This window comes from Takifugu flavidus, chromosome 1 (assembly GCF_003711565.1).
Source record: "Takifugu flavidus isolate HTHZ2018 chromosome 1, ASM371156v2, whole genome shotgun sequence".
NCBI classification, from domain to species: domain Eukaryota; kingdom Metazoa; phylum Chordata; class Actinopteri; order Tetraodontiformes; family Tetraodontidae; genus Takifugu; species Takifugu flavidus.
Window position 1 is genome coordinate 1,489,164 of NC_079520.1, and position 20,000 is coordinate 1,509,163.

Here is a 20,000-nt window from a genome sequence, read left to right on the forward strand (position 1 = left end):
CCAGCATTCTGAGAGCGGAGCGGTCTATTGGGCTGATAAGGTATCACTAGCTCCTCCAGGTAGGATGGAGCTAGGCCTCTGAGGACCTTGTAGGTCAGAAGAAGGGTTTTAAAAATGATTCTAAATTTAATGGGCAGCCAATGAAGAGACGCCATTACAGGAGTCATGTGATGTCTGTGGTCAATACCTGTCAGACACACAGAAACTAGTTCCCTATCAATCTAAACCAAGAAGCTGGACACGTATCCTCATGTCAGAGCTGAACAGCAGAACATGCTCATGGTTTTCTTGCTTGTCATGCGCTGCCTTGTGAATATAAGTCATTTATGTTGCACCTCCTCATCCGTTTGGATCTGGAATTCAGGAAGCTGCGTCATGAACCAGGCAGCAGTCTGCTGCAGCATAAGTGATGAACCCCACCTACGTCGGAGATGTTGCCATCCCTTAAGTCAGAACATGCTGGAGGTTCCTTCTGAGATGATTTGGGAGCAAGAATGTTGAAAACACTCCACACACGCATGCGGTAGATGCATCAGGCACAGCTAGCAGTGTTAACTCAACTGTCTACAAACACAGAATGTGTCCCGGATCCCTCAGTTTTCAGGTTTAAATTGCTAATGAAGGTTAATCAGTGTAGACGCAACCTTTACCAAAGTGGCAACAGTCCACAGAAGGTTATCAGACATATTCATCATTCAAGCACATCCAATACGTCCCTCTTCAAACACCATCAGTCCCTCAGAAAGTGGTGCATGTACGCAAAGGTTAAGGGGAGTTTATGCTAATGTGCACTCTGCTAATGTTGTCTGCACGGCCACCAAGAAGGAAGCCATCTTTTTCACTATTCTGCTCTCTGCCTGTCAGAGGGAAGCCTTTTGTTAATCCTGATGCTTTCGCCCTGCGTTTGTACATTTGTTGCTCTGAATTTGCAGCGATCCGACATTCCTGGCATTCAGAGGGCAGAGACAGTCAAAGACAAAACGTCAATAACCCAGCGCCAGTGTAACATGAAGGTCACGGCTGTCGTTTCCCAGAAACGTTTGACAGGAAGCGTATCTGCTCCACTGCCCATCGCTCCCAATGCTCCGTCCTAAATTAATTATCAAAGGAGAAAAGAGGAATTCTTCCATTTGCCCGTAAACCTCCAGATCGATGCGGCTCTTACCTGTGATGTTGAGCTGGTCAGTTTCTTTCCTCTTTTTTAAATAGTTTTATAATATAAATAATGTTGCATTTTTGTTTAAACTTGTTTTCTGGACTCTGACTAAACTGCTCCCGTGTTATTTAATCGTGCTAATGAAATAAAAGCTTTCTTTGTTTGTGCCGTCAGGGCTGGAACGGGGAACTTTGCCGGGGGCTTCGTTGCAGGTTCATTTAACCAAAGCTAGCTAATGAAAATGCAAACAGATACTCCATAAACGGCCAAACGCACGAAGCAGAGCAGCACAGCACACGGCCCGTCGGCAATCTCGGGTCAAATCTCCTCCTCAAACTACATCGATTCTTCTTTTTCTGCAAAATGGAGCAAACAGATCGATTTGCCTTTCCTTTAATACAAGTGGGCCGACTGGCCTGTGCAGGAGCAACATGGATGGAGCGCGACACAATGAGTCAGGTGACCTCACAGTGAGTCAGGTGACCTCCACAGACAGAACACCTGGAAGCATCACGAGTCTGGACGAACGCTCTCCAAATATCTCATCTTTAATCTACACAAGCATGTGTGTTTGATCATAATTGTGCTGTCTGTCTGTCTGTCTGTCTGTCTGTCTGTCTGTCTGTCTGTCTGTCTGTCTGTCTGTCTGTCTGTCTGTCTGTCTGTCTGTCTGTCTGTCTGTACGCAGTCAGTCATCTCCAGTATCTGTGGTTCTGGCTGTTGTTATCTTGGAAAATATAGGAATTCTGCTACAAATGTAAAGCGGGAAAAAAAGAAAAGTGATACTTTGATATTGGAGGAACTGGGTGGACGTGTGAATGGAAGGAGGATGTTTATCTGAAGAAATGACATCAGAATTCTTATCACTAGCTTTTTTTTATGCTGAAGAGGATGAGCTTGTGTATTAAAATCTGAATTTCAAGGCTCTACTTTTCCTTACAGGCATCTGTAATCTGCTTCCGCCTCCTGCAACCAACTCGTTTCGTTCCGTGACTGTAATCTAATTAATAGAATAAAAAGCGTGTAGTTGGAAGTGTAGTTAAGAACTCCACTTTGTTCCATCTGTGCGGTGACGCGGCAGCTTTTCAGCACGGCGGACAGCGCTCGTGACGACCGTCGCTGCGGCGCAGCATCACGCGCCGTCCACGCCGCACTCGTCTTCGTTTAATCCAGCAAACGCCGCCCCCATCCTCTGGGACCCCATCGCAAGACCACTTTAACACTCCTCCTCCTCCCCCCCCGCTCCTGCTGCTCATATCCTCCCCAGCAGCAGCAGCGCTGAGCACACGGCGCTCCAGCGCACCGCTCCCTCACGCAGACGCGCGGCAGCGAGCGGTAGGATGTGAGAACGCCTCAGGGGCTTCGCTCCGTGTGTCCGCAACTGGCTGCGGTTCCGCTCCTTCCGCTCACGAGCCTCGCATCATCCACAGTCGTGACGGGTCCTCGGTCTCCCCCCCCGTCTCCCCCGCTTCTCTTTAAGATTCCGCAGCTCCGAAGACGGCGCCGCCGCATCCTCCCCGCAGCTTCTTCTGAGGACAAAACCGTGACTGTGTCTTCTCCATCGAACAAGTGCAACCAAAGAGGAGTTTACAATGACAGCGACCAAGGAGCAGCCGAACCAGCGAGCCGGCCAGCCGCAGCAGGACGAGGTGGGCAACCGCGTTCTCCTCCGCTTGATTTGCGTGATTCTCTCACTTTATCCACGCGCACCAAGTAGATCCCTCTGGTGATCCCCTCTGGTGATCCCCTCTGGTGATCTCCTCTGGTGATCTCCTCTGTGTATGGGATAGTTTTAGGCTCTCGGGGCGGCGGAGGGGCATCTGCTCTCACTCCGGCGCGTTCGGACCGACGAGGGGGATTCAGGTTGCACGTGTGGTCACTGATCGGTGCATTTTGCGGATCAACGTGAACCCCCCCCCCCCCCCCCCCCCCCACGGGCGCGTTTGGGATTCAAGGGCGCGTTTCCCCGCACGTGCACGCGCGGCGACCTCACAGGTGTTTTTCTCGTGGAACACCGCAAAGCCCCGCACCTTTCGTGCGCGTGCCCGTGCGCACGCAGGTGCAAATGATGGTTCCATCAAAGGTGGATGGAACTCGCTGTCATGACGTCATTGGTGTTATGACGTGTTCGATATACACTGTATTATTATGATGTTATACTGGGACAGAAGGGTAAACAGACTGGTTATACTGGGACAGAGAGGGTAAACAGACTGGTTATACTGGGACAGAGAGGGTAAACAGACTGGTTATACTGGGACAGAGAGGGTAAACAGTCTGGTTATACTGGGACAGAACGGTAAAGAGACTGGTAATACTGGGACAGAGAGGGTAAACACACTGGTTATACTCGGACAGAAGGGTAAACAGACTGGTTATACTGGGACAGAGAGGGTAAACAGACTGGTATACTTGGACAGAGAGGGTTAATGACTGGTTATACTGGGACAGAGAGGGTAAACAGACTGGTTATACTGGGACAGAGAGGATAAACAGACTGGTTATACTGGGACAGAGAGGGTAAACAGTCTGGTTATACTCGGACAGAAGGGTAAACAGACTGGTTATACTGGGACAGAAGGGTAAAGAGACTGGTAATACTGGGACAGAAGGGTAAAGAGACTGGTTATACTGGGACAGAAGGGTGAACAGGTTCGGGTCTCTCCCTCACTGCACTCGTCTCTGCTGCTCCTCCATTATTGATCGTCCTTCTATAAAGATCTGTTCTGCAGATCTTTTCTGTTAGAACCAAGAACAAACCAACAGATGCAGATTTGAATCTGCTGGGAGACGTTGCCATAGATGCTCCTGGTTCCTGACTAATCACAAGCTGAAGGCCTCCTAGCAGGACTCAGCTCAGGTCCAATCGCGTCTCCTCTCGGCTCTCCCGCGGTCAGAGCGTTGACTCGATCATGTTCAGGTCACCGATTGGCTCGTCTGTTCAGATATTTTGGAGGAATGTCTCAGCTTTGTGGCCTCAGACAAACAGCTGTGTACATGTTTATTGGGGAGGGGAAGTTGTGGCCTGACATGTCCGTGTTTGCCAGCACCAGAAATTGTGCTGCGCCAGAATCTGAGCTACTTTCTGTCCCGACTGCGGCGACCCAGAATCTGCAGCTCTTTCCAGGCTCTTAACGGGGTTACTCTTCATCAAAGTTACATGAGCGTGCTGAGGGAGCTACAGAAAGGACAAAGCACGACAGCAGCTTTAAATAACATCTGCAGGAGGGAAGGGAGAAAAAACTGACCTGAAAGCACCACCATGCAAGATTGGGCACCCTCTAGTGGCGAGAAAACAGGCTGAACGTACTGACTGCCTGTTCTGGTCGGCGTTGGGGAGGCTGCTGGGGCGTAGGCAAATTGTGATAAAACAATCTTAAATAAATAGTTTCATTATAAAATAAGGTGCCCCAGGATCTGAAATAAGGATTTCCAAATAAAAGTGCTTATGAAATAACAAAAAAATTGCTGACTCGCACATGCGAGATGAGATTTTGCTACACAGAAATGAACGAGTGACCTGGCCGACGGCGCCCAGCGTGTCACTTTAACCAGCCAACTCTAACTGGGAGCACTGGTGTTCACACCAGCACAACGTGGTCAGTCCTGAAAAAGAGAGCCCAGATCAAACCAGCTCATTTGACATTGGCTCCTGTCAAGCTGTGCCGCTCGCCCCCGGAGCCAGACGTAATGAAGGCCGACTGAGAGGTGGCCTGAGTGGCTGACCCCGGCCCATCCTCTGCGAGGGGGGGGTGCTGGCAGGGTCCTTTGCCTTTGTTAATGGAGCCGTTCTTGTCTGTGCTCGGGACAAAAGGCGGGCGTTAGCAGACATAGATGAGCGCCTGATTGTGAGTAATAGCGGCGCTTCCACATGCTGTGAGCTGGCGCAGGAAACTGTAGCTCACGTTAATGGAGAAAAGGTCCAGACTGCTGCTGAGGGGGGGCGAGCAGAGGCGCTCCAAATGACCGGCTGGTGCAGAGAAAATGAGCGGAGGAGCGCTGAGGAGGCCAGGACAAAACGAAGCACATGGATTCTGAAAGAAATTCGCTGTGACGCCGACGGCAGAGGTTTGGAAGGCAGGTGGATCTGCTTCTGCACACACGGCTGCTGTTATTTCAGGGCGGAGGAGATTATTACATTTAATTATTGATAAAAGATTACACCGAAGACGGGTGTTTACCGCTTTCCTTGTTAGATTAGGAAGAGTCAGGAACATAGTGTGTGTCTATTTGGAGCTGTTGGATTTAATGTACTCAAAGTTTCTGATGCCAAAAACAGGAGAAGATTATTTACAAAAGCACATTTAGCAAAGCAGCGACGCTAACAGATAATATGGTGCAGCTTCCTCTAATGGTCCCTTTTATTCCTCCTCCAGTTTGCACCTTTTCCTCCCATCACCAGCTGCTCAGACTGGTGAAAGAGCGCCGACGCCCTTGTTGCCAGGGCAATTATGTCGAGAGAAACAGGAGGAACCCTCATTTACACACAGTCGCCTCCACCACGTCTGCACCCGCCATTAATCATCACGATGTTCCGTCATCACAAAACACAGCCATGAAATGATCAAACACGCACGTTTGTCTCCCTGAGAGGAGTAACGCTTCAAGGTTTGGCCTTGAACTGGTCCAGCTGGGAAGTTAGACTGGTTTATGCTGGCAGAAGAGGAAAGATGCTGTCTTCAGGTCCTCCAAGCCGTGATGTCGGAGCAGAGGGGATCAGCAGGAACTCCATGTTTGCTACCTCACAACTTCTTCCCATCTCGCTTTTTCCGCATCAGCTCACATTAAAGCAGCTGAAATTGTAGCAATCAGAGATTTGACTCAAACTGTGGAGAGCAGGTTTGTTCTGAACGGCTGCTCCCAGCAGGAGTCACTTTATCCTGGATATCATCTGCTTCAGTGTTGCTCAACATCCAGGAGACACGTTAATCCATGTTAATCAGCAATAATCTGGAGGAAAGTGGCAGCATCTTTTTCCTCATTTCGCTCTGGAACTGAAACATTCCAGGTTTTAACAGAAGAATTCACTCCCGATTCTTGGACTTCCACAAGTTTCCTGACGGCTGAATTGAGGCAGCCGATTAGGATTCAGGATGCAAACCCACGCGTGTGGAATAAGGTCATCCCGACAAACCTCCTCACCACATCTGCCCTCGTCTCTGTGTGGATGCTGCAGGCGCTCAAACGCCGCCTGTTCCAAAAAAGCCACAAATGTGCTTACTCACCATTCCGAGGGATTCTTCATTTAGCAGGAACATGCAGCCGTGTGTTCTGCATCCTCATTAAGAGGAGAACAAGCGGCTCCAGGCCCAGAAGGGCGTCTGCATTAGTCAGGACCGCAGGCGCACGGACACGGACGTGATAACGGCCGTAATCCCGATGGAGCGCCGCCACTCTTTTTCCGTCTGGCTGCTGATTCACGGTCGTGACCTTCGTGTCTCCCGCTTTTCTCCACACGTCCCGAGGCGTCCTGCGCCCCCGAATTACCCCACGCTGACACGTCTCCTCTCCCAGGAAGGATTAGAAGGCAATTACAAAGTTTGCGTGATCAGCTGCGGCACCGACGGCGGACAGGCGGCAGTCACACCCGAGATAACGGAAAAGGGGATGAGGATAAAAGAGAGGAGGTTCCTGCGTGTTCAGATAACCGAAGGCCGCTGGAAGAGCTGACAAAAACCCTCCGCACGTCGTAATCCAAGCAGATTTGATGGACGTTGTGGAAAAAAAACCCGCTGAAAGTCCATCAGGATGATGCCAAGCTAGCAGCATAAAAGAGAGATTAGAGGAGGAAAGCATGAAAGCAGAAATGTTCTTGATGGAGGAGCCTTGTGGTCAGTCTAATCATCTAATCCTGATTGGATTATTACACATGGTCGACTCTGTTAATGTCGGCCTCATCAATATTGACACGCTCGGCCCGGCCAGGCCTTCCTCACTTCATCGGCTCAGCTCGGATGAAGCGCAGGAGTGTTCCTGGCACACGGCCTCTGGGAGCGACGTAGAGCAGCGGCAGATGGATCGGACCGCTGGGAAAAGACCGTCCAGACGCGTCTGAAGGGGCTGAAATACGACGTGCGGTGATCGGCGACCTCTGCGTACGCCGCTGATCAGGGATCAGCTTACAGAGATTTGTCAGCCAGAGAATTTGGGTTTTGCTAACTTGGCCAACAAGAGATTGGATAGATTTCCGTCACACAAGCTGATGGTTTTCCGTGATTTTTCCACTTTAAGCCCGGTTCTGTCGGATTGGGGGGTGGCGGCGTCAGCTCACTGGTGGGGATCTGCATTTCTGCAGGGAATCTTGATGGCGGCGTTTTGGCCGCCAGCGCTGGCGTTTTGGCGGCTCAGTCACGGTGGACGAAGGCCGCTGTCACATTTTGCCGGCTTATTGCGGCTGAAGTTGCCATTTTACCTGTCGGGATCTCGCTGACATTCCGAGACGTCGTTAACTCCACTCACGTCTCTGCCCTGAAAGTGGCGCTTTTATTTTTCTTCCCGAGCGATGCTCCATCGCCGCCGTCTTACCCCCAGCACGCAAATATGGGAGATATGGAAAAGTGATGTTGATTCTTTCAGATGGAGCTTTCTGCTGGATAAAATGTGTTTGGCTGGCTGCATGCTGGAAAGCTGCTGATTATGTATGAGGACCTCGGGCAAGTCCATCCCATAAACCTGAAACGTTCCATTTTCCTTTTTCTCTCTTTTTTCACTCCCTATATGGGGTAAATCCTGATGAGTCCCCAGTTTTCCGCAGGGTTAAAGTCTGTAGAACATTCCAGAACATGGAAACTGCTCAATAATCTAACCTGGAATCTTTTGGGCTATTTGGAACGTTAGTGATGCGTTCAGGTACCCTGGAGTGGCGTCATTTACATCATTTCCTAGTTTCAGCAGCTGATCAGTCAGAGCTGCCACACGGTGACAGAGGTGTGATTCCTCCGATGGTTTCACCTGTCTGATGCTTTGATGACTTCTTTGATGAGGTGAGAGGAGGCGTCGGCTGCTGGTGCCTGTGAAACAACATTCGGGGAAGCAAATTCCCACGATGGACCCTTAAAATGCAGCCAGTACTCATGGCCTAGCTTAGCATAGCATAGATTTTTCCCCTTTTTTGCACCGCTCATCACATCACATCAAAATGTTGCCTGTCACCTGGCTACAGGGATAGACTCCGCCCACCTCCACAACCCTGGTTAAGAACAAGTGGAGGTTAACCGGAGGAGGACGTCCATATTATGCATGAGCACGAAGTGTGTAAGCTTCCACACACGCACACACACACACACACACACACACGCACGCGTGTCCTCTAGCCTGAGCTGAGGAACAACATCCTGACCACATCTGCGCCTGCCGAGACAGGAAATGATGTATCAGTGTTTAATTCATGAGATGTGTATCGCGATAGTCCCCTGCAGCTCCAGACTTTTCTCTTCCACCACTCTCCTTCCCTCTCCACCTCTCTACTTTCACTTTTATTGCTCAGAGCCCGCTGGGACCTCCGCTGTCTTTCTGGAGATGTGACACGGTGCCTCTCAACCACACAAAGACAATTTCCTGTGTCCCACAGATGCGTTCGGCTCCATATTGATGAGTTTCTGAGGCCGATTCTCTTTCAAGGCTTATTTCTCTGGATGACTGTTTGCTGAATGAGGAGGAAGCTCATGTGGAGCCTGCTACTTTAGCGGAGGTCGTTAACTCACTTCACTCACTTTCAGATACTCGGAGGGGAAATCCGACTTAAATATATAACAGATATAAAAATATCTCCCATCCTTTTTGCTGTCTGTATTTAATAAAATCAAGCGTCGGCCTTGTTTTGTGCATTCTGAAGGTCAGAAAGTCAAGTAACGTCAGTAACGTTCAAACATCTCGAGGCATATTCAAAACCCAAGAATGATTTCAAATTAGCCAGTCTGTTGCCATGGTTCCCATGTTCAGTTTGTTTTCCTGGTGTGTTAACATGTTCTCTGTTGGACATCATTTGGAGTTTAAGGAAAGAAAGCATGTTTTGATTGCAACAGTTTCTCTCTGTTATTCTGTATTTATAGATGCTAAACCGGAGGTTATGTTCAAACCACGGATGCCTGGATTTGTTAGATCAGGACTGGACTTTTCTGGGTGAACATTGAAGTCAGAGTGGATTAATAAGTCGTGTGTGAATGTGCACCTTTACTCCAGGAGCTGCTGGTGTTCCCCAACGACATGCAGGTTTAACGTGGCTGTCAGAGAGGCGGCGGCATCAGATCAGACACGTGTGAAACACCGAATAAATCCTGTTTTGTCGGCAACCTTGAGTGTGAGCGAAGGAAGGTGAACTTTCTGTGTTTCTGCATCTAAGCCATGTTTCACTTCCTGTCAGGATGTGAAGGTGAACTTGCTTCCTTGTTTAATCTCAGCGTTGGTAACGATGCGGTGCTGTCGCTGGCGTGCGGGTCAGCTACCCCGTGTATCTGAAACCAATACGACAGCGACGGTGACTAATTGAGAATAATCTCGTGAGGACTAAAGGCCTCTGCTAGCATCCTCGGGGGTAACTGCACTAATGCTAAATACAATAAGATGACACTGTAGCTGAGCTTTTCCAATTAGCTTGTCGATCAATGTGAGATGCTAAGCCTCGCGACCCCGACACATCGACAGCGGATGCACGGAGGCAGGGCAAATATTTTCACGGGTAAACAACAATAAGATGTTACAGATGGCACCATTTCCTCCTCCCTAATCTCCAACCTGCTGAAACGCTGCTCATCATTTGTCAAGGTCAGAGTCCAAACCTGGGGGAGCTCACAGCTCTATAAATAGCCCGGAAGAGCGGCGGCGGCGTGCTGCCAGTACGCCAGCCAGCCCGGGAACGAGCTTATTAGCAGGGGTTTGATGAAGACGACGGGGGTCGTTGGTTTGATATGTATTTCAAAATAAAAGCTCGATATTTAGGGTTAGGGTTAGGGTTAGGGTTTGTTGCTAATTGTCAGGTATCATTGATGCTATTGAGCTGAGACAGTTCAGCAATATCACTTTATTAACCTTTAATTCATGTTGTTTATTAATGTATTCAGATAGAAACCAGAGCCTGAGTTAATCTCATCATGTCAGCCATTAATTATTGATGTTAAACATATATTAAAATGCTCACTACCTGCTTTATATTAATCTGGTAAGAGTCTTATGGCTTTATTTAAATGGGTTTTTCCAGCTTTGTGCTGGTGATTGTCATTTTAAATAAACAGAAAAAAAGGTAAAAATGACCCTGAGAAGTCTGAATGTTGTCTAAACTTTAGCGTGTTCAGCTGTGGACGGAGAATAAACCGAGCTTTAAATGGCGTCCTCCTCTCCCTTTAACAATGAAAGCTCTTTTTGGTGCACGTCAGGCTGTTTTCGCTCCGCTTTCTTTGGCTTTCTCACTAGTTCAAAGACAGATGATGTGATTACAGCAAACAGCTTCTCTTCGCTTACGGCTAAAAGTAAATGTCCACCCAGGGACCGTTCGCCGGCGTCGGGGGAGTTCCCCTCCAATCGTCTGCATTACTGAGCGACGACCCAGATGCCTTCCAGGCATCGATTATCGGGAATAACCTGGAATCATCCGACCGTCCCGAGGAAACTGCAGGAAAACTGCAGGAAAAGTGCCGTTAGCTCCACCGTTGCTCCAACAACAAATGTTCCTGGTATTTTCTGTGGCCTCGTTAAGTCAATGAATAATTGATTGTATTGATTGAGTTTGATGGGGTTTGCTCCTCAGGGACGGGCAGGTTCAATTACAGTCCATTTAATTACACAGAGCTTCTAATCACTGTCTTGGCTGACTTGTGCAGTGATGGAAGTACAAGGAGGGTCAGAGGGGAGACGGAAGGGCTGGGACGTCTGTCCAGGGATGAAGGTCCCCGGTCTGCTGTCATCTCATCCCTCATCTCCCCACTGTTCGTTACCACACCGGAAAAAGAGCCTGTCTCAGGTTCAGGAGGTGACACGTTGTCCTGTTCTCCATCCCACCACGAACAGGAAATGCAGAACTTTGTTTTGGCTTAAAAAAACATCCATAAAGTGTGTTTGAATGAAGGTATCCTGAAGATCGACGGAACCTTGAAGCTTCGGGGGCATAAAGGTTTCTCTTCTGTTCATGAACACGCTAACAGCAGCGCAGGAAGGTGGGCTGACATCTGCTGCGTGTTGATGTTTTCTCTGAGTGGAATCATCATCATCATCATCGTCATCATCATCATAGCAGTGGGCCTCATTAAACGGCGTCAGTGGCAGCGTTGGCGACGCTCGGCGGCCCGTTCCTCTGAACCTTCTCACACGCTTTCACTGAAACGTTGCCTTCAGCTTCTTGGATGTGCGGCTGTGGTCTGTCCGGGCTTCAGACTGGGTTCCAGAGCCCCTGCTGGGCTTTACTGGTCCTCCAACACTGTTTCTCTATAATTACACGTGTAAGTATAAATAAATTTGCAGCTCTTTTTTATAAAGATGAATTTTAATTCTGTTGAATTGGCTGCAGAAGAGCCTGATTAAACGGGCCTCCTGCTCCAACTCCTGGCTGCTTCAGCCTGCAAAGATTTCTAGATCAATTTGCCCCCTCTAATGACGTCCGTGAGGTTCGCCTCCGGTTCCTCCTGCTTGGCTAAACGTTGACCGAGCGCTCGATGCTACGCTGCCTCCATATTAATCCCCTTAATGGACGAACTCGCTGGGCACAAAATCTCCGAGTGTTTTTTATCGCTCATAACTGAGTTAATTTATTGATGATGACTGAAAAGTGGCAAAAGAGCAAATGAAATGATGGTGAAAGCGACGCAGACAGAATCTCTGGCAAAGTTCACAAGTTCTGAAAGAAGATCAAGTAGACCAACAAAGAAGAGTCCACTTTATCTGTCGTCATGGTGATGGCGAAGCTGAAATAAAAGCAGGAAGATCCTGATTCAGCCCACTGAATAGATGAAATGTTTTCAGTTCCAATTGTTCACAGTATTTGATGTTTTATGTAGTTTTAAAGTCAATTAAATTTTATAAAGGATTTCAGCCCCATCCTTGAATCTTTTTGTCATTATTCATCAAAGTAATTCTTTTCTTTATTCAGAATTCTGCTCTATATTAAGTAAGAGACTAGAATATAGTCAAAGTCTTTGTTCCAAAGGGGTTTTATAGAAAACAATGTCTCCTTTTGAACTGAAGAGTTCAACCAAAAGGGCTTCGAGTTATTGGGAGCTGAGTTTCCTTTTGCGGGAAAACAGAATTTGAGAACAATAATATGGATTTTATTGGGCCTTATCTGTCTGCATTGAAGTGGTTCCATCGAACTGGATGTTTTCCATCCAGGAGACCCTGAAACAGGCTCCTCGCAGCCACATGGCTCTCGGCTGAACGTTGCTTTGGGCTCTCAGACCTGAAAGAACCTTCCGACTCTCACAGGTGACGACATTCCTGCCATTATCTGAAAAATTTCAACGGCATTAAGTCTGTTTTAGTGCCATCTTTGTCTTTGTGAAATCATTTTTCTCCCCTGCAGCTAATCAAGGATTAATGGCAGCTCAGTGGCTAGTAATCAGTGTATATCACCCGCAGGGTATTGTGGGTAATTGAGGCCAGTAGGAGCTATGGTGAGAGGAAATTTATGGAGTGCCTTATCAGAGGCAGCAGATGTGGAGCCGAAGCCAGTTTAGGATCCTTTAATACTGGACTTGAGGATGATGTTGTGGCTGAAAGAAGCTTCACAAGCACTCGGGCCTGGATGGCTTTTTCACCACAGATGATATCACACACGGCGTCCTCCACGGACACTCGCGGCTCTGACTGTCCAGCCGAGTCTTTGAATGCAAATGCCCGCCGCTGCCCTTATCTGTAAAAGCTGTGGCGGCTGGTCCGCCTCAGAGGTCGTAGCGCACCACATCCGGCTCAGCGGCAGACGGAGCCGCCCCTCGGCCCTGCGGAGCGTGCGTTTCTCCCGGGTCAGGGGGTGAGATTAGACGGCTGCCGAGGCGTCAACGGCGGTTGAACCCACAAACACTTTGTCCAGTTTCCCAGCGCAGGGGTCAATGTCGCAGACGGTTTCACTTTTCACGCTTTTGAAAGCATTGGACTGATTTTCCTTCAGTAAAAGTCGTAAACATGGAAGCAACGGGATGCAGGAATGATCCGCCTCCGACCGACGAGGCTTTGGATTACAGCCACCATGTCTTCATATCGCTAATGCTTTCGGGGAACTCTCTCCATCAGTAACCTGCCTCTTAACTGACACGGTGGTTCTCGCTATTCTCTTCATTTAATTATTATTTCATTTATTTGTTTCATGGTTGTTTGCATTTCATTAGATGGGTATCTAATATCGATCCGTTCTTTTTGCCCTTTAACGCCAATAACAAAATGCACATCTAGTATCTGAGGTGCGCTGTGTTGGATCCACCAGCAGGTTTAACTGCCAGTAAAGTAAATGTTTTAAATGGTAAAATGAGATGTTTCTGCTGAAGCTCTCTACCCCCCTGGAGGATGACCTGGGCCGTGCCTGCTGGATTACGATGCCAACGTTACTGGTGACGTTTCCACAGGAGTCTGACCTGATCTGCTCTGTCTGTAGGACCTGGGCGGGGTGAGTCCACCTCAGAGGAACTGGAAAGGCATCGCCATCGCTCTGCTGGTCATCTTGGTGGTCTGCTCCCTCATCACCATGTCCGTCATCCTGCTCACTCCAGGTAAGACTGGGAATTGTTGGATTGCAATACCTCTCGTGTGTAGCTGCTAATCCGCGTGTTCTTTGAATGAAGACTTCAAGCAGAAAAATGCCAATTTCAAAATGTATTTAGCAACAGAACCAATTCAAGATACAAATATTACAGAGCTCCGGGCCAGTTCATAACCCTACAATAACAGAGTCCATTGCCAGGGCATGAAGTCTGACCACCTAACTATCCCTTGGCCCAGTCTTTTATAGAAACACAAATGCAAATTATCAATGCTCATTCAGTCCAATCCAATCCTTCTGCTTGGATGACCTCGTCCTCTTCTTCCAGTCTCCTTTGGTGTTGGTACAGTCCTTCTTCTCCATTATCTTCCCAGGTGGCCAGATCAAAGTTCCCATTCTTCATGCAAATAAGCTCATCAACCCCACCCTGATGTCCCGTTTTATAATGGGTGTTTAACACATCCAGCCTGACTGGCTCTTGAGATTACAATGGTCTAAACAACAATCCTGTCAAAGGAATGTCTCTCATCTTTATTACACTTGCTAAAGATTCTACCATACCTAACTTCTAAAGTACTTTTAAGAGAAGACAGGAACATATGGTAGAACATATAGTAACAAGATAAAGACAGTTCTCTTCAGAATCTTTCCTGCTCTGAAAACCCAGCATTCCCAGCAAAGTCCCAGCTTGATGCGAGCGTCAGCTCATCTCGCCAGTTTCCTGCTGGTGACGGTGGAGCGTTCAGCATCTGCAAACCTGGCACAGCCTGAAATGAAACCTTCACCGACACATGAAACATCTTTGTCTCTTACACTCTACAAACCTGTTCACAAGAAAAGCCTCCTCACGTCCTCCCGACGTGAAATCACGGCGCTGCTCTTGCGGCGACACCTCCCCGTGGGGAATTCCACGCTTGGTTAGACTTTCATTGCCTCCATAAACAAACGTGCTGTGTGGAGTTATCAAGGAAAGCCAATATGGCTGACATTCAAAACGACTTGGCCCCCCGTTCAGCTCACAATCAGCAGCTGTCCCTTTCACACACAGCTGACAGTCGGCAAAGAGCACATTTTCCTCTGGCTCAAGTCGGAACATTTTATAATTAAAGCTGGAGACTTCCAGGGGCGGCAGCTGCTACAGCTGGAGGATCTTTGCCAGTTATGATCATGATAACGAACATATAAAATGTCACGGGGCCTTTGTGTGCACAGTGGTCTTACGTTAAAACCAGCCTGGAAGGATACTCGCATGGCCATTTTTTTCTGATCCAGCTTCTGATAGTGTGAAGATAACCTTGATTTGCCCTGAAACAGATGATATGATAATCTATAAATTCACCCTTTTCAAGGTGAAAGGTTAGCAGCAGAGTCACGGCCTCGCCAGACCCTCGCTGCAGCCCGACCCCGCTCACCCAGAACACGTCCGGCATGTTCTCATGCATTCTGACCAGTATGGTGGTTGCTTCCACCCTGGATGGACTCTGGGTCATGTGATCTAGATGGAGCTCGCCATACTCCGTTATATCCAACGTTCGCTGTGATCTCTGTGGTCTGAAACACGTCCTGTTGATCGGGTCCATGCAGCGTTTTGGTCACTCTGCTTATGCAGAAGACAGCCGTTAATGTTCACTATCGGCAGATTTCCACCTTCGGTAGAACACCTTCGGTAGAACACATGGTTTTAGCCTTCGCCGCAGGCAGCAGACGCTAATGTAACGGCAGTCTTCTGACTTGATTTTAAGAGGTGACTTGGTGATTTTGAAGTGGCGAAAACATAAAAATTGCAGCAGTGGAAGTGAATTTCAGGGTCGGCTTGTGTGCCAGATTGATTTTGCCCGCTCAGGGTGTGTGTGTGTGTGTGTGTGTGTGTGTGTGTGGTGTGTGTGTGTGTGGCAGGGTTGGAGGGCTGCGCTCTCATGTTGTTCTCATGTTTGATGGGCGTGTTTTTTGATGTGTTTTTGTTGCAGCTGACAACCAAGCTGGAAGCGACACCAAGCTGACCGTTGAGGATCTGTTCAAGCCTGAGTTCAAAGTCCACGACCCGGAGGCCAAATGGATCAACGGTGAGTAAAACCACAACCTCCAAGTTGCCCGAAGGAGACTCCACATAGTCGTTTCTATCAGGTATCTATCTGAGATAAAGATTCTGAGAAAAGAAGTGTCAGCTTTAGCTAGCGACGCTAATATGGACAAATGTTGTGTTTACTAACTTGCCTGGTGTTCCGCTGATCATTGTGTCTATTTCAAGACGCACCTAACAAATTCTAAGCTGCATCTTTTTAGGTTTTAATTATGTGTTTGTTAAATGATCCGTCAGCGTCGCCGGTAGCCTCCTCAGCCTGGCAGTCCACTAAAATAACATTGGCACGCCGCGTTAGCCTTGATGACGTTTCAAAAGTGGCCCTAATGATGCTTGTTTTCCAGATAGAACTGTCACAGCCTTTATTTCTCACAGGCTCTGCAGAGACGGCGGCACGCTCACTTTTACCTCTTGAATTATTCATCAGGTTGAGTGACAGCCAGTTAAACTGCCTGCATTTCCCTTCAACCACTCGGTGCACGTATTTCTACAAAACACACCTTGAATCTCACTTGACACGAGCGACATTTCAACGTGCGCGCTCTTGCAACGGCAGTCAGCTGTTGTGCTTTTGTCTCGCGTTCCCTCTCAGCCGTCTCTGCTGTTTGGTAATCAGGCAGTTTTAAACAAGGCTTCCGTGTTTGACAGTCCGAACCCTCCGTGTCAGGTAAACTCAGGTGTTCCGACTCACTCCCCTCCTCCTTATTTACATCGTGTTGATTCCTCATTTGCTGTAAGCGGTTCATATCTTGTGCCTGGAAGGCTTTGGTTGGAAATCAACCTCACCAAGTGGAGTGCGAAACAATCTGATTATGGTTTGCTGTGGGGGGGAGATAAGGATACCTCGGAGAGGAGAGGATGGATGCTCTCCTTCTGTCCGCGCTCTTGCAGATTGGTGTGTTTGTTTTGCCTTTTCTCTCTTCTGCCCATCAACCGAGCGACTCTCGCTCCAGCGCCTGAGGGCGAGAACAGCAGTCAGGGCCTTTTTGTCCATCAATATTTCATTGCCGGGTGACATTTTTCCACTATCTTCCCAACGCTTTCTCATTCCACAGAGCTGACCTGAGGCGAGAGGGAGCGAGCGCTGCTGTCGCGCAGTGAGCCAGTCGGCAAAGTCCGATTTGCAGGACGGTTTGTGGATAAATGGGGCAAAATAGACCCCAGACAAATGGGAGAAGATAACGGACGGGCGAGAGAAAAGATTGATCACTTGGATTTGGAGCAACAATGAGATTGTTTTCCCCCAGAGGGAGCTTTGAAGGGTTTGAGTCTTTCATCTGTGGCAACATTAAAGATAATCTGAGTGGGTATATCATGAGATCTGGTGCATGAAGCCACACTGGGCCAGCAAACCTTGCAACTCCTTCTGATTAGATAAGAGATTCATCCTCCTCATCCCTGCTGAGAGGCCTGCAGAGTAACATCTAATGCTCCAAAATAAGGGCGGCTAAAGGCCAAGCGACTCTTTAAATCTGGCCGTAGCTGATATTCCAGAGTGTTTCTCCTCATGACGCGCTCATGTGCGACTGATCGTCCTTCTTTTGGTGGAAAACTCTTCAAAGATTTGATGTAATTGGATGAAGTTTTTGGCAGGTTAAATATTCAGAGCAGAACAGCAGAACTGCAGTGTGAGATCAGATCCTGGAGGAGACGGACGTGCAGCACCACCGAGAAATGTCGGGGCAGTTTAAAGGAGGCCAGGAAAAAACAGATTCTGGGGCAGTTTGGTAGCAAATCGATGGTCTTTCCTCACTGCTGCAGGGAAAACAGCAGAACTCTGCTCGTTATTCAAACACTGGTTAGAATCCTGTTAATGAGAGGGATCACACACCCAACCAGTTTCTGGGATTTCATCCCAGAGGAACGTTTCGACATCTATTTGATTTCTATTTTATTGTTACCTGGCGATCGAGACCCAGGAGAACAATCCCTCTTCTTGGCTAGAAACCTGTTTTCATAAAGGAAACAAAAATCCAGGCTGGCAACAGCACGAGTGGACCAATTGGAGTGAAGACTGCAGGGACCAAGTCTAAATGTGGACGTGTCACCGTGAAATGTACATTAAGGGGATAATGATACTCTGAGGTCGGAGCCCAGATGGTGTTCGCAGAACAGCCGCTTCCTCCTTTGCATCAAAAGGAGTCAACAGAGACGCTTCAGACACCTGCTGAGTTGTTCTGCCGGATGCTGGTCTTTCAGGCATACCCAGATGGGGAGAGACCCAGCTCGGGACCAGAACTGTGTGAATTTGGAGGATGGGAGAGTGGCGGCTTGTGCTTGCTGCAGGTGATCGAAATTTACAGGAGGTCATTAAACGCCTCATAATGCAAACGCACTAGAACCTTTGATGATTTCAGCTTCTGAATCCTGTCGAGTTGTTTTCGGGTGTTGGCTCTGTCTTTGGTTGATACCGTTGAGGACCTGTTTCACAGCAGCGACTCGCTCGTGGATGCTGTGAGGAGGAGGCGCTACCTTATGTCTGATTTTTCAGGCTTCATTGTTTGACAGGACGTTCTAAAACAGGATGTTGCCTGACATTTCTGCAGTATCACATTAAATCCATTGTCATTCTGCTGTGAAGATGCTATTGATGAAGATCCCCACTGAGATTGCAGCCAGACATCTGGATAATGTCAGGCAGTAAACAACCCCCCCGGTCTCCTCCAGCTGCCGGCTGTCCCGGCCTTTCTCTTTTTTCACACTGATGCACGTGATTAGCAAAGTCACGTTTGGCTGCAGCTACGTTAGCAGCCGCCCTCTCGTACTGGCCTCCGCTCTTCTGTCATTGACAGTCTGGGGAGAGACGCCGTCGTGTTGTACAGCCGAGCCTGCAGGAAACAACGCAGCAGTTGAGCTCCCCTCACCAGAAGCTCCTCACCTTAGTAGACAGCTGCGAGGCTCTGGAACATTTCTTAATATCGCTTTTTGAGAAAATGCACCTTGAAATTCCAAACAGCAGCAGTGCAGCGACTGACCTTAACACATAAGTGAAGACGTAAACATGGTGCTGTAGCTTTTATTTGTTGCCTTCAGGTGAAGTCAGACTGAGACTGAGATGGTTGCATGTGGAAGCTCCGAGTGGATGAGACAGGAGATGAGGATGTGGATTCTCTGGAGACGGAGTCAATCAAAGCAAACACGGCTGTATTTCAAGTTGAGCCGAAAGAACGTGGAGATTTCTGCAGGCTGTGCGACTCAAGTTCAAAAGAAGAAAGTTGAAGGAAATGTCTAAATAGCTAAAAGTTTTACTGGAGTTTGACAAGACAGGAATCCAAATGTCCTTAAAGTTTTATAAACTTGGAATGTGGGGTTTTAGGCTCCTATTCTAGTTACTCTTGAAGATGAGTAGGAACAAGTGGAAGAAAGGTAAAAATGACCTGTCTTTCCTGAAGCGACCTGCGGGGGCGCTGCATACGCCTCCACCTGTTGTGGGTGGTTCATATATAAGCAAACATTTCAACAGTGATTGATGAGAAACTCGGGGCTCTCATTCTAATCATCGCTCACCTCAGTAAATGGCCAGCTCTCCTGTAATCTCTCTAAATCCATTACTGAGCCTTTAGCAGTCAATATTGTTTACCTCCTACAAATTACCATTCCACTTTGTTTGATCAGCCGCTGCTGCCGTCAATTCTCTCGGTTCACTTCAATCACATTCATCTTATTTATTAGGTGCTTTGTGACAGGTCCATAAATCCGCCTCTGCTGTGTGACTTCATTTGTTCCCACCCGTTTTCTGAAAAAAGCTCCATTTATTTCCAGGGTTCTGCTTAATTAAAGCCAGATTTCACATCAAGTTTCTATTTAGTAAATGAGAACAAAGAAATCTGAAGCTGAATTAAAGTTAATTGTTTTTGTTTTGACTATTTTCCAAGCAAAATTGGCTTTTAATGAGATCCAGTCACGACTCGGTATTTGGATGGAGATTGCAGATGAATTGAGTCACGTTGGTTCTGATTCTGGTGCAGAACCCCCCCCCATCCTGATCTGGTATGATCCCGATAGGCTTTCCTCTGGTATGTGGCTGACGCCTTTGATGGTAAAGCCGACCTCTTCAGACTCGCTACAGCGAGCGTGTTTTTTAAAGA

At 48.1% G+C, this 20,000-nt stretch overlaps 1 protein-coding gene across 2 annotated transcripts in view; it reads left to right on the plus strand.

Annotated features, from left to right (window-relative positions):
* Nucleotides 1-20,000, plus strand: part of LOC130514076 (inactive dipeptidyl peptidase 10-like) — an 89,247-nt gene that overhangs the window by 40,119 nt on the left and 29,128 nt on the right. The window contains exons 1-3 of one of the 2 annotated variants that reach the window (XM_057013543.1): nt 2,265-2,805; nt 13,728-13,842; nt 15,800-15,895. In XM_057013543.1, the coding sequence (XP_056869523.1) occupies nt 2,749-2,805; nt 13,728-13,842; nt 15,800-15,895 (268 nt within the window). In that variant the 5' untranslated portion in view covers nt 2,265-2,748. Of the gene's footprint in view, nt 1-2,264; nt 2,806-13,727; nt 13,843-15,799; nt 15,896-20,000 lie in introns of those variants that run through there. The other variant, XM_057013468.1, reaches the window with a different exon arrangement.